Here is a 14,167-nt window from a genome sequence, read left to right as displayed (position 1 = left end):
CCTTTATTTCCCCAGTAGGGCACATGTGGCCTGGTTGAAAAGCCTATGTTCAGCTGCTCCACGTAGGTTACTGCTATCGCTGCGCAGGTTGTGTTATTCTCCCTGCAGACACCTGTGTGGTTTTGGACATCAGAAGATCTTGGGGTGCAGACTTAAGGAAAGAGAGGGCACAACTTCTGTGTCTCTCTTGCTATAGTGGGCAGTGCTGGTGGGGGCTGTTTGTGACGGTCCAGGATCTTTGGACGCCAGGCTTTGGAGGTTCAGGGTCCCCAGCAGTTGGGGCTGACAGGTCCAGCAGGAAGGCTGGACACCGAAAATACTGGCGGGACCCTTAAGGGCTTGGGCATAGGCAGTCGAGAGGGGAGGAAACTGCTTATCTCTTCTGTCTCAACCTACGGTCAGTTTTCCTCATCTGCGTCTTTTCTCCTTTTTATCCTTCTGTGCTTTGTCTCCTTACCAATTGCCCATGGTAAGAGCAATCTCTGGGCAAGCGGTATCCCTGGCTAGCCCACTCTGGAAAGTGGGACCTAAAGTTTCTTCCATCCCCCCAAAGGCGAAGTCCTGCTGCAGCTGTGAGGTCTGGTATAGGACAGTGGTGCAGAGGTTTGCAGGGATGAGGAGTTATCCCAGGGCAAACCTTGATCTGCTCCTTGGGATGGGCAGTGTAACAGCGGGGGGCAGGAACGTGGGGCTTTGGCGGTGCTCTGCCGAGGGGTTGTGATGGTGTTTGTTAACCTTCCTTTCTCTGCAGGTGAACCTGGAGTACCTGGAGGGGAAGCTGGAGGCGCTGGATGGCGAGGAGCTCATGAAAATAAAGGACAACATTAACTGCTTATTCCAGCACTGCATCCAGGCCCTGGCAGAGGAGCACCCCATCAGGGTGGTCAACGCGCTGCAGGTATCTGCTGGGAACAAGCTCCTCTCGGCTTCTCTCCCTGCTGAGCTTCAAGGCACTGGGGATCCTGCTGGACATGGGGACCAGGAACTTGTTTTGAAACTGGACTCTGGGCTGATGGAGCATGGTGGAGGATGGGGTGGGCCTTGGGGGGGAGATGGGCTCCCCGGTGCTCAGAGTTGCTGTCCTTGGGGTCTCCCAAGGGGAGCACAGTCTCCCTCTGCCCTTGGGGATCCCTGACAGCCAAGATAAAATGGCAGTGAAATCTGCCAGCAGACTTACCTGGTCTTATGGCTCTACCCCTGGGGGTCCTTAAATAGGCAGAACATGATTCTCTCTGCATCCGAGAGAGGATTTTTTCTGATGGGGGACTCTAACCGGTGCTGAACACAGGGTCCAGCCCCTCCTTGGGGTCCCCGGCCAGCTCTGCCCAGGCTTCCCCGCTTATACATGGTTCTGGCTATGCACCTTTGCAAGGCAACAAAGGTGACTGTGGGGAGGAGATGCAGCAAAGATGCCTCTGTACGGAGTGCTGGTTAGCTCAGGGTGGGATAATGCTGGCCGAGATGCTAAGATTTGGGAGCCCGAGGATGATGGAGCAGCTGGGAGGAGCATGTTTAGGTTTATGGTGGTCTTTGGCATCTGGGCCGTGAGCTGGGCTGGCCAGGGGCAGTGTGGGCACAGCCTGACTCTGATACTCCCTTCCCTCTGCCCCACACAGACGCTCTGTGCCTTGATTCGTGGTGTGCACCAGAAGAACAAATCCACCTCAGGCTTCGACATCATCAACATGCTCATGGGATTTGACAAGGCAGAGCTGTGCATGAAGGTGAGATGCACGGAGGGGCTGGCAGGAAGACTGCTCCGGGGCTCGGAGCAGAGCAGTTTGTGACTGACCTAGCATGGTGCCGGGGGGTTGGAGTTCCTTTCTCTGAAGTTTAACTGCGTGGCTTAGATGCATTGGCCACGACGAAGAAGGCGTATGTGAGCATGAGCTCATCCCAGGCCATTGCATCACAGCCTTGTCACTTGGGCATGATTTCTGTGCCTGTCGACCTCCTGGCATTCTCAGCGCCCCCAGTTGTGGTGTAGATGGGAGGTCCTGCATGCCTTGCAGACTCTCCCCGGGGTTCCCCAGGGTTCCAAGGGGCAGACATGTAGATCATTAACTGTGGGGCAGCAGGGCGTGGGGATTTATCTCCCGGCAGCTGCTCTGGGGTGGCAGCCGTGTACTGTTTGCCCTGCAGGGCATGGCAGCTGGCCCTGGCAGCTTCACTCTGTGGTGTAGGGCTAAGCCAAGCCATGATGCAGCTGGGAGGCAGTTAATCCCCACTCCCTGGACCCTGCAGGAAGCTGCCTGCAGCCCTGCGTCCTTCCTCTGAGCAGATGAGCACTGCTGCTAGAGATGCGTTTTAACTGTCCATCAGCCAATTGTGCTGCTGCTAAATTAAATGTGTTACACTGATAGTGGTCGGTGGTTTGAGCCCACTGGCCTCATGAGAGCTACCATGGACTGGGTCAGAGCCCAGGTCCGTTGTGTCCAGTCTTCAGTGTCACATGGCGGCAGAGAGCAGAGGCTGGAAGGAAGAGTGACCTGTGTCTGAGCAGGTTTTTCTGTTCCTCTCTCCCTTCCAGCCTTTAAGGTCCAGGCAGGTCTGATGCAGAGGCTGTGCCCCGCACTCCCATGCTCCGTAGTGACCAATGCCCCTTTCCTCCAAGCACGTGTCCGACCCTGTGTGGATCTGGCTGAGCTCTCACCTCCTACCACATCTGGGGCCACGAGCTCCCCCAGTTAGTCCCAGACTGGGAGAAACAGAGCATCCTAGTGTTCATCTTAAACTGCCAGCCTGCTCGTGTCTTCCCATGACCCCCTGCTCTTGTATGGTGAGAGACAATCAGTGATAAATTGCTAGTGACTTTCTCTTTACCATTAAGTATTTTGTGCGAATCAGCCAGGAGGTGTCAGGAGTCCTCAGGGGTTGCAGTGGGGCTTGAGCACCATCCACTCCCCCCTAGTGAGAGGGAACAATGCAGTTCTCTCAGACCTTGTGCTGCAATTTTGCAGGATGTTGTTAACACCAAGACTTGGTGGTGAGGCACGGATGAGCCCCAGGCAGCCATCAGGGCACATCAGACGCACACCACCACATTGGTTTCATGTATGAGCTTGGCCACGTTGGGTTTTGTTGGTACTATGGAGCGTGCGTGCCGTGGTCAGACTCACAGCCATGCCATGTCACTGCCTGTAACCCAGTGCTGGCTGCTGGCCTGGGGGAGTCCGTGGGAGCACTGGTCAGGCCACAGCTGGAGTCCTGCGTCCAGTTCTGGGCACCACACTTCAGGAGGGATGTGGACAACATGGAGAGGGTCCAGAGGAGGCCACTTGCATGATCAGGGGACAACAGGGCAGGCCCTACGAGGAGAGGCTACGGGAGCTGAACCTGTTTAGCCTCCACAAGAGAAGGCTGAGGGGGATCTAGTGGCCTGTTACAAACTAGTCAGAGGGGACTGGCAGGCACTGGGGGAGTCCCTGTTCCCCTGAGCACTGCCAGGAGTGACTAGGAATAACGGTCACAAGCTGGTAGAGGGTAGATTTAGGCTGGACATCAGGAGGCGCGACTTCACGGTCAGGGCGGCTAGGACCTGGAACCAACTTCCAAGAGAAATGGTGCTGGCTCCTACCCTGGGGGTCTTCAAAAGGAGGCTGGATGAACACCTTGCTGGGGTTGTTTGACCCCAGTACTCTCTCCTGCCCATGGCAGGGGGTCAGACTTGATGATCTGCTCAGGTCCCATCCGACCCTACTAACTATGAAACTATGAAACCGTGCTTTCCACTCCAGAATCTCATGGAGAGCTTGGACGCTCTGCTCTGCGCAGAAGGTTCAGAAAGCCTGAAGAGCTTGTGCCTGAAGCTGCTCCTCTGCTTGGTTACGGTAAATCACCCCACAGGGCATTTGCTGGGGGGCTCCAATCATCTGCCCCTGGCAGGCACAGGCAGCTGGTGCCAGAGGGGGCTTGAGGTGCCTGTGAGGGCATGAGATGAATCCTCCAGGGCCATGTCCCACCCCTTGGTAAACTCTCAGCTTCCACTAAATGCTTTGGAGGGGACCAGCAGGATGGAGAGAGAAGGGAGTCCAGGAGTGGGAGAAGGAGGGTACTGGGGGCAGGCATGAGGTAACTGGGGAGAAGAGACTGAGACAGGTGTGGGCATGGGTGGATCTAGGATTTTATAAAGGGTGATGCAGATTCCCTAGAACACAACACCCACATTTTTCTCCAGGTAAAAAGATGGTAGAAGCTGTACTAGCCTGCTAGGGGCTGGAGCTATGTTAACGCAGTTTTTAAGATGGAAGTAAAGATGCACGTGACTTTACTGGAGCGTGCCTGATGAGCTAGATTACACATGAAGTCTGACAAACGCACCAAGCTTGGCCAAAGCAGTCAGCAAATACTGCTTTATCAGTCCTGCCGTCCTTAGAGTTGAATGCACATTTCCTATTCAGGTTCTTAAAGCAAAATTGTGCTTTCTGGAGCACATTGACAGCACACGCAGTGTGGTGCTGTCAGTCGTTTCCATGTGGGAGTTGCTGTGACCGCACCAGAGTTAAGGTGTTTAGCTAGGACTGGAAGCAGGCTGTGGGGCTGCAGAACAGAAGAGAGGGCTGAGAGACCACAAAATGGCCAGGGAAAGGCCTGACTAATGGAACATCGAGGCCGTTAGAAAGGAGGGAGGGTCATTAGCACCTGAGCTGAGCAGGAATCAGGTATGTGATAATGAGCCACGATGCCATCAGCCCTGCCAGAGGGGAAATGCTGCAGCCCTTCCAGGAGTTGGTTCTGAAGTTTAGGTAGAGCAGGGGCCAAAAGGTGTGCAATTGCCAACCCCCGGATCCACCTCTGGGTGAGGGCAAGGGTCCCTCTCTGCACCCTTCCCATTGGGCAGAAGGGGAGGCACCACCTGGTGTTGGGGTGGGGAGGGGACTTCCTTGCAAACCTGTGGCTCACAAGGGACCCCAGTCGGACCTCCTTCTGCTGCACAAGTTTCTGCTACTCCTGCTGTTTCCACACGGCTGCACAGAGGAGGTCCCCACGCACCAGCTGTGATGTGGGCAGTAGGTGCAGGGCAAAGGGCAGCCTGTGCTTGCCCCTTCTCCCCACTTCCAGCTCCAGCCCATGCCTGCCCGGCTTCGTGGCTGCATGGGAATGTCCCCCGAAGGGGGTGATGTGTCTTGTCCTGGTGCAGAAGCTGTAGCAGCGCATTGGAGGTGGGGCCGGCAGCAAGGGTGTGCAAACACTTTCTTTGTATGCAGGTGACAGACAACATCAGCCAGAACACAATCCTGGAGTACGTGATGATCAACAGCATCTTTGAAGCTATCTTACAGGTATGCCGAAGCAGAAAGCACTTTCCCCAGAGCTCTCCACCCTCCACTCGCTGCTTTTCTACCAGTGCTCCCTGACGTGGTGTTTTGACTCTTAAATTTGAAACTGAGCTGCAGATTTTGATCCCTGCTGTCTTCTCACTCCAGTCCCTTGGTTTCAGTCTCAGTTGGGCTTTATGGTGTTCACGCTTCAGGCTTTGCTGCTCAGGAAGGAACAGAAGAGCTTTGTGGGCCTGATTTCATGACAGATGCTAGAGAAGCGCCAGCTTGGAAAGTCAGCCAGTGTAGTCAGCCGTTTGCCATTCTTGGATAAGTTAGGCTTTGAAGGCGAGAAACTCGACTGGGAAAATTTAGCGCATGTACTGGCTATGTGTCCACAGCACAATGTAAGACGCGCGCTGGGAGGCGGGTATGTAACTGGTTAGATCATTGTGCTCAGCCAGTAGTCGTCAGTGGCTCCATGTCTAATTAGGAATTGGTATCACATGGAGTCCCCAGGGGTCTGTCCTGGGTCCAGCGTTGTATAGCTTCTTCATGGATGACTTGGGTGATGTGTTCGAGCACACGTTTAGCAACTTGGCAGATGACACCGAGCTGGGTCAAGTTGCAGATGCTCTGGAAGGCGGGGCTGGGATCCAGAAGGACCTGGACAGACTGGAGAGATCCAGAAATCAGATGAGGTTCAGCAAAGACGAGTGCAATGTACTTCCCTTGGTGCAGAATAGTTGCACGCATCAATCCAGCCTGGGGAAGAGCAGGCTAGGCCGCTGTGATGCAGAGAAGGACCTGGGGAACGTGGAGCACGAGCTGAACATGAGCCAACAGCACACTTGTTGCCGAAGCCGCTAGCAGCCTCCTGGGCTGTATGAACAGGAGCATTGATACAGATCCGGGGCTGGGATCTCCCACTCTTCAGCACCAGGGAGGCCTCCCCTGGAGCCCTGTGCCCAGCTCTTGGCCCCGCACGTTGAGGAGGATGTGGACAGGTTAGAGAGAGTCCAGTGCAGAGTGACAGCAATGACCAATGGAGGCACGATGGACGAGGCCAGGCTGAAAGAGCTGGGTGACCGAGTCTGGAGGAGAGAAGACTTGGGAGGGGGTTGATCACAGGCTTTAAGTCTCTGCAGGATGATGACAGAGATCGGCTTTTCTCTGTGGCCACAGGGGACAGGTCTAGGAGCAACAGCTTCAAGCTGCAGTAGGGGAAACTGAGGCTGGAGATGAGGGGGAATGTTCTGGCTCTGCAAGTGGTCCAGCACTGGAGCAGGCTCCTGGAGAAGCTGTGGAGTCTCCCTCCCTGGATGTTTTCCAGAGCAAATTGGATGGACATGTGGCTGGGCTGGTTTAGTTGGGGCTGATGCTGTCATGAGTGGAAGCTGGACTAGATGTACCCTCATGAGATCCTTTCCAGCCTGACTCTCCCTGGTCCCATGACATATCCTCTTGTCTCTTGCTTAGAGGCAAGGGATGGGCTTTCCCCTCTGCAAAGGTGTGAGCGAGAAGCTTGTTGCTGGCTGGACGCTCGGTGGTGACCAGTGATCAAAGAATCACTTTAACAGATTCTTTGCTTCCATTTTTCTGAACAGGGACAGGGACATCCCCCCCCACTGGGTTCCCGGACGGACCCAGGGAGGCGCACCCAGGCCCAGGGTCAGGGAGGATCTAGTCAGGGAACTTCTGGTGGGGCTGGACGTGTTCAAATCAGCTGGTCCAGACGATCTCCACCCTCGAGTGCTGAGGGAATTAGCAGAGGTCATTGCAGGACCCCTGGCACGGCTTTACGAGCACTTGTGATGCTCTGGTGAGGTGCCAGAGGACTGGAAAAGGTTCCCATTTTCAAAAAAGGGAGGAAGGAGGACCCAGGAAACTAGGCCAGTTAGTTTTACCTCGTTCCTGGGGAAGCTTTTTGAGAGAATTATCCTGACGCATGTCCACGAGGGGCCAGCGGGGGAGATTATGCTTAGGGGCAACCAACATGGGTTCATTAGGGGCAGGTCCTGTCAGACCAACCTGGTGCCTTCTATGACCAGGTCACCAAATCCTTAGACGCAGGGGTAGCAGTGGACATCGTCTTCCTGGACTTTCGGGAGGCCTTCAACACTGTCTCTCACCCCGTTCTCATTAAGAAACTGGGGGCTGTGGTGTCGACACCCACACAGTCAGATGTGTCGCCAACTGAGAGCGGTGGTGGACGGGTCATGTTCGACCTGGAGGGACGTGGGCAGTGGGGTCCCCCAGGGCTCGGTCCTCGGGCCCGCACTGTTCAACATCTTCATCAGCGACTTGGATGAGGGGGTGGAAAGCACCTTGTTCAAGTTTGCAGATGACACTAAGATGTGGGGGGAAGCGGGCACGCTGGAGGAGAGGGACAGGCCACAATTAGACCTAGACAGGTTACAGGGGTGGGCGGACAAGAATAGGATGGGATTCAACACTGACAAGTGCAAGGCGCTGCACCTGGGGAGGAACAATCGGCACCATACCTACAGGCTGGGGAACTCCCTTCTCATCAGGGCAGAGGCAGAAAAGGATCTGGGGGTCATCATTGACTCCAAGATGAACATGGGCCGGCAGTGTGGGGACGCGGTCAGGAAGGCCAACCGCACCTTGGCATGCATCCACAGATGCATCTCGAGCAGGTCCAAGGAGGTGATCCTCCCCCTCTATGTGACACTGGTCAGGCTGCAGCTGGAGGACTGCGTCCAGTTCTGGGCACTGCACTTCAGGAGGGATGTGGACAGCATGGAGAGGGTCCAGAGGAGGCCACTCGCATGGTCAGGGGGCAGCAGGGCAGGCCCTACGAGGAGAGGCGACGGGACCTGAACCTGTTCAACCTCCACAAGATGAGGCTGAGGAGGTGGTCTGGTGGCCGCCTATAAACTTGCCACGGGGGACCAGCAGGCAAGGGGAGAGTCCCTGTTCCCCCGAGCACTACTGGGGGTAACAAGGAACAGCAGCCATAAGTTGACAGAGAGTAGGTTCAGGCTAGATATCAGGAGGCGCTACTTTATGGTCAGGGCGGCTAGGATCTGGAACCAACTTCCAAGCGAAGTGGTGCTGGCCCCTACCCTGGGGGTCTTCAAAAGGAGGCTGGATGAACACCTAGCCGAGGTCATTTGACCCCAGCATCCTTTCCTGCCCATGGCAGGGGGTCAGACTGGATAATCTGCTCAGGTCCCTTCCGACCTGACCAACTATGAAACTGAAACTATCTCTGGCGAGTGCTGACGTTCAGTCACTGACCGCGCTTTGTGCCGATGTCCTGGGCACGCTGTGCTCTGCTTCCACCTGCTTCAGCAGGAAGCCAGATTGCGTGGGGCTTTATCACGGCAGGTGCATGGGACAGACCAGGGGTCTGTCTCACCCAGAGACCCATCTCTAGCAGGGACAAAGAATGGATGCTTCAGACCAGTGGGGCCCAGGCCTGCCACGGATGGGCCCTGCACCCTCCCTGAGCACCATTCCCATCCCTTTCCTCCTTTCTGCTCCCTGCCCCATCTGTTGCTCTGCCCTGTGCTCCCTGCCCTGTGCTCCCTGCCCCATCTGCTGCTCTGCTTTCTGCTCCCTGCCCTGTCTGCTGGTGTGCTGCCTGTCCCCTCCCTGATCTGCTGCATCCACACCTAGAGGATGCCCATACCACTTGCTGCAGACTTGCCATAGGTCGGCCATCCCTGCTTTAGAGAGAGAATATAAAGAACTGGGTGTGTGCCGAGTGACCCTGCCCATTGCCCTTTAGCCGGCATCCATGCCTGTTGCGTTGAACGGCCCCTGATGGACTGACCCTCCATCCATGTGTCTGGTCCCTTGTGGAACCCGGTTGTGCCGTGTCCTCCTCTGTGTCCTGTGGTCAAGACTTCCCCATGCTAATTCTGGCAATTTACGTTTCAGATCCTGTCCACCCCCCTGAGCCGCAGGGAGCATGGTTACGATGCTGTAGTCCTGCTTGCCTTGTTGGTAAACTACAGGAAGTACGAGGTAGGTGTTCTCTGCATGCTCACATCATTATGTGGGCACCTTCAGCCAGCTCGCGTGAAGGTGCAATGGCTGTCTTTGCTGCCGGCGCTGTTCAGGCAGCTTGAAGCTGCTTTGAAATCCTCCTTTTATCTGCAGTTTGGAGAAAAATCCTTTGGAACAGCATAACTGAACCCTATGCTGTCGTTAATGGGAGTTCTCTTGGGTTTTGAATCTGTGCTGCTCTGTCTTTGCAGAGAGCTACACTGGCAGCCCTGGTGGCATGTTTAGAAATGGGGACTGAAAGGTTGGGGAGAGGAAAAACGCGGTGGTGGACGTTTGCAAAGCGTGGACTACATGTTAGATCCATAAGTGCTAACCCCATACAAAATGAACAACGTCTAGTCCAGCCTGTGTGTATGTAAATGCTCCTGCTAGGACCAACCCCATAGGGTCCTGGCTGGAGGGTCTTGCCCCTGCACTCAGGCTCAGCCCCACACTGCACTGGGCAGGAAAGGATTTCCCCTTTCTTCAGAGTGGGCCACACGGGGGGGGGGGGGGGGGGGGGGGGTTTGCCTTCCTCTGCAGCAGGGGCACGGCCTGGCCCGGGCTCTCTGTGGCGCCCATGACCGCCCCAACAGGAGCAGGACGTTGACAGCCACATCGCCCTGTACCCCAGGGGTGCAGGTGATGCCTGAGGCTGTCGGGGGACAGTGTCATGCGGCTTCGAGGTCGGACACAAGGTTTGTCTGGGCTGGTTTGGGCGGGGCTGACCCTGCCTTGGGCAGGGCTGGGGTGGATGTGTCCCCTCAGCTCCCTGCCTGCCCCACAGCTCTTGGATGGTATGAAAAAAAGCTAATAACCTATGCATGCTTGTACCTAAGTACAAAAACACTTTCTCAGTAGGAACGGTTTTGCTTGCAGCTCACTCTGTTGAAAGCAGGGTGAGTGGGTGGGTTAAGTGTGTGTGTGTGTGTGTGTAAGGTATATTCTGTCTAGGGAACTGGGTAAGGTATATTCTGTCTAGGGAACTGGGTTCATAGAGCTGTCATGTCTCAGGCCCTGAGCGTAGGATTGGAAGCCAAAACAATGAGCCAAGGTAGTAAAGAGCCCTCTGAAGAAATGCTGACCCTGTGCCTAGGAGGAGCTAGGGAAACGTCCCATCTTGCAACCCCCTCAAAGAGCTAGACCGGCAGCTTTGCATCTCTCCAGTCATCCTTATCAAGCAACTCGCTTCATCTTTCCCATGGAGGAGGACCACGCTGCTCTCTGATCTGCTGCTGTGTCTGCAGATTGTTGCTTTCTTGATGTTGTGCAGAAGAGAGAAAATGAAAGCGGTGGGAAACCCTCCTGTCAGTTCCTCTATGCATGAAGCACTGTATTTTAACGGCCTGCCTTGGGTTTTTGGTTTCAGCCAATAGGAGTGGAAAGCACGTGGGCTGGAAATGAGGAGTTTCCTCTTTGCCAGAGCAGTTGGGGGCCATGGGGCAGGGTTAGTTTGTGAAGAGGGTATGTGGCACAGTGCCTGGGAGCTGGCAGTGATGACCCAGGAAGAGGTCTCGTCTGGTCCTTCCATCTCGTTAACTCACTCGCGTGGGAAGTTCTGCGCCAGCCGCGCACCCGATTGTGTTCCCGCCGGGGGTTGTGCATGTGTCCACATGCCTGTATCTGTAGATTGGTGCTGGGGGTGGTGTGTGTATTACTCATATTGTTGTAGCATCCGCACGCTGCTCACTGGAGGGTTCAAGGAGAGGCTGGACAGACCCTCATGAGGGATGCTCTAGGTGCAGCGATGTCTGTGCTCTGCTGTGGGGTGTCCCAGGCTTCTGGGCTGTGCTGGTTGCCCCCCTGGCTCCCCTGTCTGCTCCACGTGTCAGGGGATTTAATCCTCCTACAGAGGCACTGTAGGTAGAAAGGAGTCTGCACCCATCCACCATGTGTAGCTGTAGGATGCCACCTCCTTGTTTCTGAGGAAACGTTTCTCTCTCCCTTGCTGCTGAGCGAAAGGACCACATCGCGCTAGAAAATAATTGACAGCACCAGGGAAATAGTGACGCTACCGAGACGCACTAATGAGACTCAAAGGAGCATCGCATGCACAGAGCAGACTTGGCCAAGGGGAGAGAGGCCTTTTTCTCTTCTTGTCTCTTAGGCACTGCAGTGGGGCTGGTAGAGAGGGGTAACAAAAATATACCTGTCGTCCTCACCTGGCTTCGTTTTGGCAGAGGGCTGTCCCTATCCGCCCCGGCCAGGTTGCATGGGGGCTGAGGACTGGGGAAGTGGCAGTGGGGAGGGGCAGGTGGTATCCCCTTCCCTGCACTTGCTCCCAGTGGTGGGGCAGGGAGTGGGGAATTACTTTCCACCCTCTCGTTGCTGTCCCTGTGCCCCCGGCCAGCCATGCTGTCTCTCCTGCAGGGTCCATTTGGACTGCTGGGATGGCACATGTGAAGGTTGCAGGTCCCATGCACCTTGCAAGCAGCTTTGGGGCAGGGGAGTCTTGAAAACAAATGCTTTGGGGTGTACAGGGCCCATGGGTGGCTCTGTCTGGGGCTCTCTTGTCTCACCCCCAGCCACCTCCTGCTCAGCTACATGGGGGCACAGCTTGGTGCCTTCTGCCACTGCAAGGACTCGGTTGTGCTGTCTCTGGGTCAGGGCATGGCCGAGCTGGAAGAGGCTGCAGCTGTGATTGCAGGGGGATGCTCCCAGGAAAGATAGCTCTGGGATTCGCCCCTGCCCCGCAGCATGGCATTGTGGGGGCTGCCAGGGACCTCGTGCACCATCCAGGCCTGCTCCCTGCACAGACTCAGCCTGTGCTACTCTGAATCCAGCCTAGCCCTGCGCCCATCCAGCCACGGCGTCCCTGGGCAGCTGGTTCCACCACCCCACTGCTCTTACAGCCGGAAAGATCATTGCAGAGATTTAATCTGCTCCAGTTCAATCCCATTGCCCTTAGCAGCGAGGCAGAGTGGTGTTCCCGTGCTGCTCTTCATGGCAGCTTTTCCAGGGGCTGGAAGCCTGCCCTGTCTGGAACCAGCAGCAGTGAGACTCTCTCCGGCCCCCAGTGGTTTGCAGACTGCCTGGGCCTGTGTCCCTGACTTTGCTCCTGGAGTCTGGGTGCTTTGGCCTCACCAAAAGCGCTGAGCTGTGAATAAGGGGAGGAGCTGGTGCTTTGTCCTACTTTCCAGCTGGCCAAAACATGGCACAGAGCATGCCAAGCTTCCCACGGCGCCAGCTTGCTCTCAGGAGCTAGGGACTTTGCTAGCAGGTGGGCCAGCTCCTTGCTCCCTATCCCCGAGCGGAGCAGCTGCGTGGCTGTGACAGTCCAGCTCTGTGCCCTGCCCAGCTGCTGCCTCTGCTCCCTCCTCAGCCCTTGGCCCTGAGTTCCCTGCTCCAAGGGCCTGGCTCCTCCGGATGGGAGAGGATGAGTCTCAAAGCTGCACGGTCCCCTGCAGGCATGTGTGGATGGGGGGGCCTAGGAGGCCCTGGGTGCCATCTACTGATGGATCACCTGGGGATGGTTCCCGCTGAGTTTGTTTCCCCCTTGTTTCCTTGGGCTAGAAGTATATGTTGCCAATGAAGCAGGTCAGCTGGCAGGGACATGGGTGACATGTCATGCTGTTCCTCAAGGTCAATGGATAGGACAATGGGCAACATGTTCCCTGCTTCCTGAGGTGTGTCCCTGGAGACTGCCAGGGCTGCATCTCTGCATGTGGGGACCCAGCTTTCCCCACTTCCAGAGACATGCCTAGGGAGCACTTCCCTGGGGTAGGAAGAGAGTACGGGCAGTGCTGGGCTGCCTGCACTCTCCCGCCCTAAAGCAAACTGACATCCGCTGCAATAAAGTGGCACAAGTTATTGCTGACTTCCTTTGCAGCCTCGCGGAAGGGCTGGGCATGGCACAAAGGCGGCATCTCTTTCCACCCATAGCAATGAGCATCTGATTCCTGCAGGTCTGTTCTGGCACATGAGGTCTGCGGACATGGCTCCCTCCCTCCGCTGTCTCCTAGAGGCATTCACAGCGCTGGTGCTGTAGTATAGGATCATAGTTCTCAACCGCCTGAGACTGCAGGCCTCCTCAGGAAGTGCCAGCTCTTGGCACTCACTTGTCTCTTGACTGTGGAAAATCCTTGAGCGATTCTTCTGTTGCCAAGAGCTCAGCAAGACCGTGGCAGGGAAGGAGGCTTCGCATGCTGTGGGTTCCTGCTCGAGGTCTCTGGGTTGACTTTGTGACTTGCATGGGGTTTGCATGCCTCGCTGTGCCAGTAAGTGCATCACCCTTAAAAGGACCTCGCAGCCCCAGTTGAAAAGCACTGTTGTTGCATCTCTCGCCAGGGGAGGTGGGTGAGGGGCAGGTGTGTTTGCTGGGCTGCCCCGAGAGTGTTGGTCTCTGCTTCTGCCTGAGTGCTGGGGATTTGTTTGGGGGAGCTCATAAGAGGTGCTCCACGGTCCAGGCAAGTGCCTCTAGTTCCACCGCAGGCCCGTGCTGCCACCCGGGTCCTCTGCAGATCTGGCCCCTCCGGGGAGCTAGGTCACCTTTGTCTGCCTCCCTTCAGCAGGTGGGTGGAGGCAGAAGCTTGGGCTCAGCCCTGCTGTCACCTTACCAGAGACTCTTGGGATCATTAGAAACACTCATTGGCTAGTACTCAAGGCTGGGACCATTGGAGAGAAGCAGATGCAATTAATTTAGGCTTTTGGGCCACTTGTGGCTGAGGTCCCTGGGAGAGGACTGAGACAAGGCAAGCTGGAGAGAGAGCCCTGGAGGACCTGGGGGAAAGCAGGCACCCAGGTTGCTCTCTGGTAGCTGCCGCTTGTTGGAGATGCATATGTGTTGAATGCTCGTGGGAAGGAGCAGTCTGAGGTGCTTGAACCCACCCACGGATGCAGAACAAATGGGTTGGGGGCAGAGCCACACTGGACTGTGGGCAGCTCGGGGGGGC

General features: G+C 56.1%; 1 protein-coding gene across 3 annotated transcripts in view; it reads left to right on the top strand.

Moving 5' to 3' along the window:
• ARMH3 (armadillo like helical domain containing 3) overlaps nucleotides 1–14,167 on the top strand; it is a 92,172-nt gene that overhangs the window by 7,647 nt on the left and 70,358 nt on the right. For all 3 annotated transcript variants that reach the window (XM_090057232.1, XM_090057230.1, XM_090057231.1), the window contains exons 4-8: nucleotides 752–898; nucleotides 1,617–1,724; nucleotides 3,738–3,830; nucleotides 5,208–5,282; nucleotides 9,168–9,254. In XM_090057232.1, coding sequence (XP_089913358.1) covers nucleotides 752–898; nucleotides 1,617–1,724; nucleotides 3,738–3,830; nucleotides 5,208–5,282; nucleotides 9,168–9,254 — 510 coding nt within the window. The remainder of the gene's footprint in view (nucleotides 1–751; nucleotides 899–1,616; nucleotides 1,725–3,737; nucleotides 3,831–5,207; nucleotides 5,283–9,167; nucleotides 9,255–14,167) is intronic.

The sequence above is a fragment of the Crocodylus siamensis genome, chromosome 7 (genome assembly GCF_052110815.1).
Source record: "Crocodylus siamensis isolate JL-2025a chromosome 7, ASM5211081v1, whole genome shotgun sequence".
Lineage (NCBI taxonomy): Eukaryota > Metazoa > Chordata > Crocodylia > Crocodylidae > Crocodylus > Crocodylus siamensis.
This window is presented reverse-complemented; position numbering and strand designations above follow the sequence as displayed.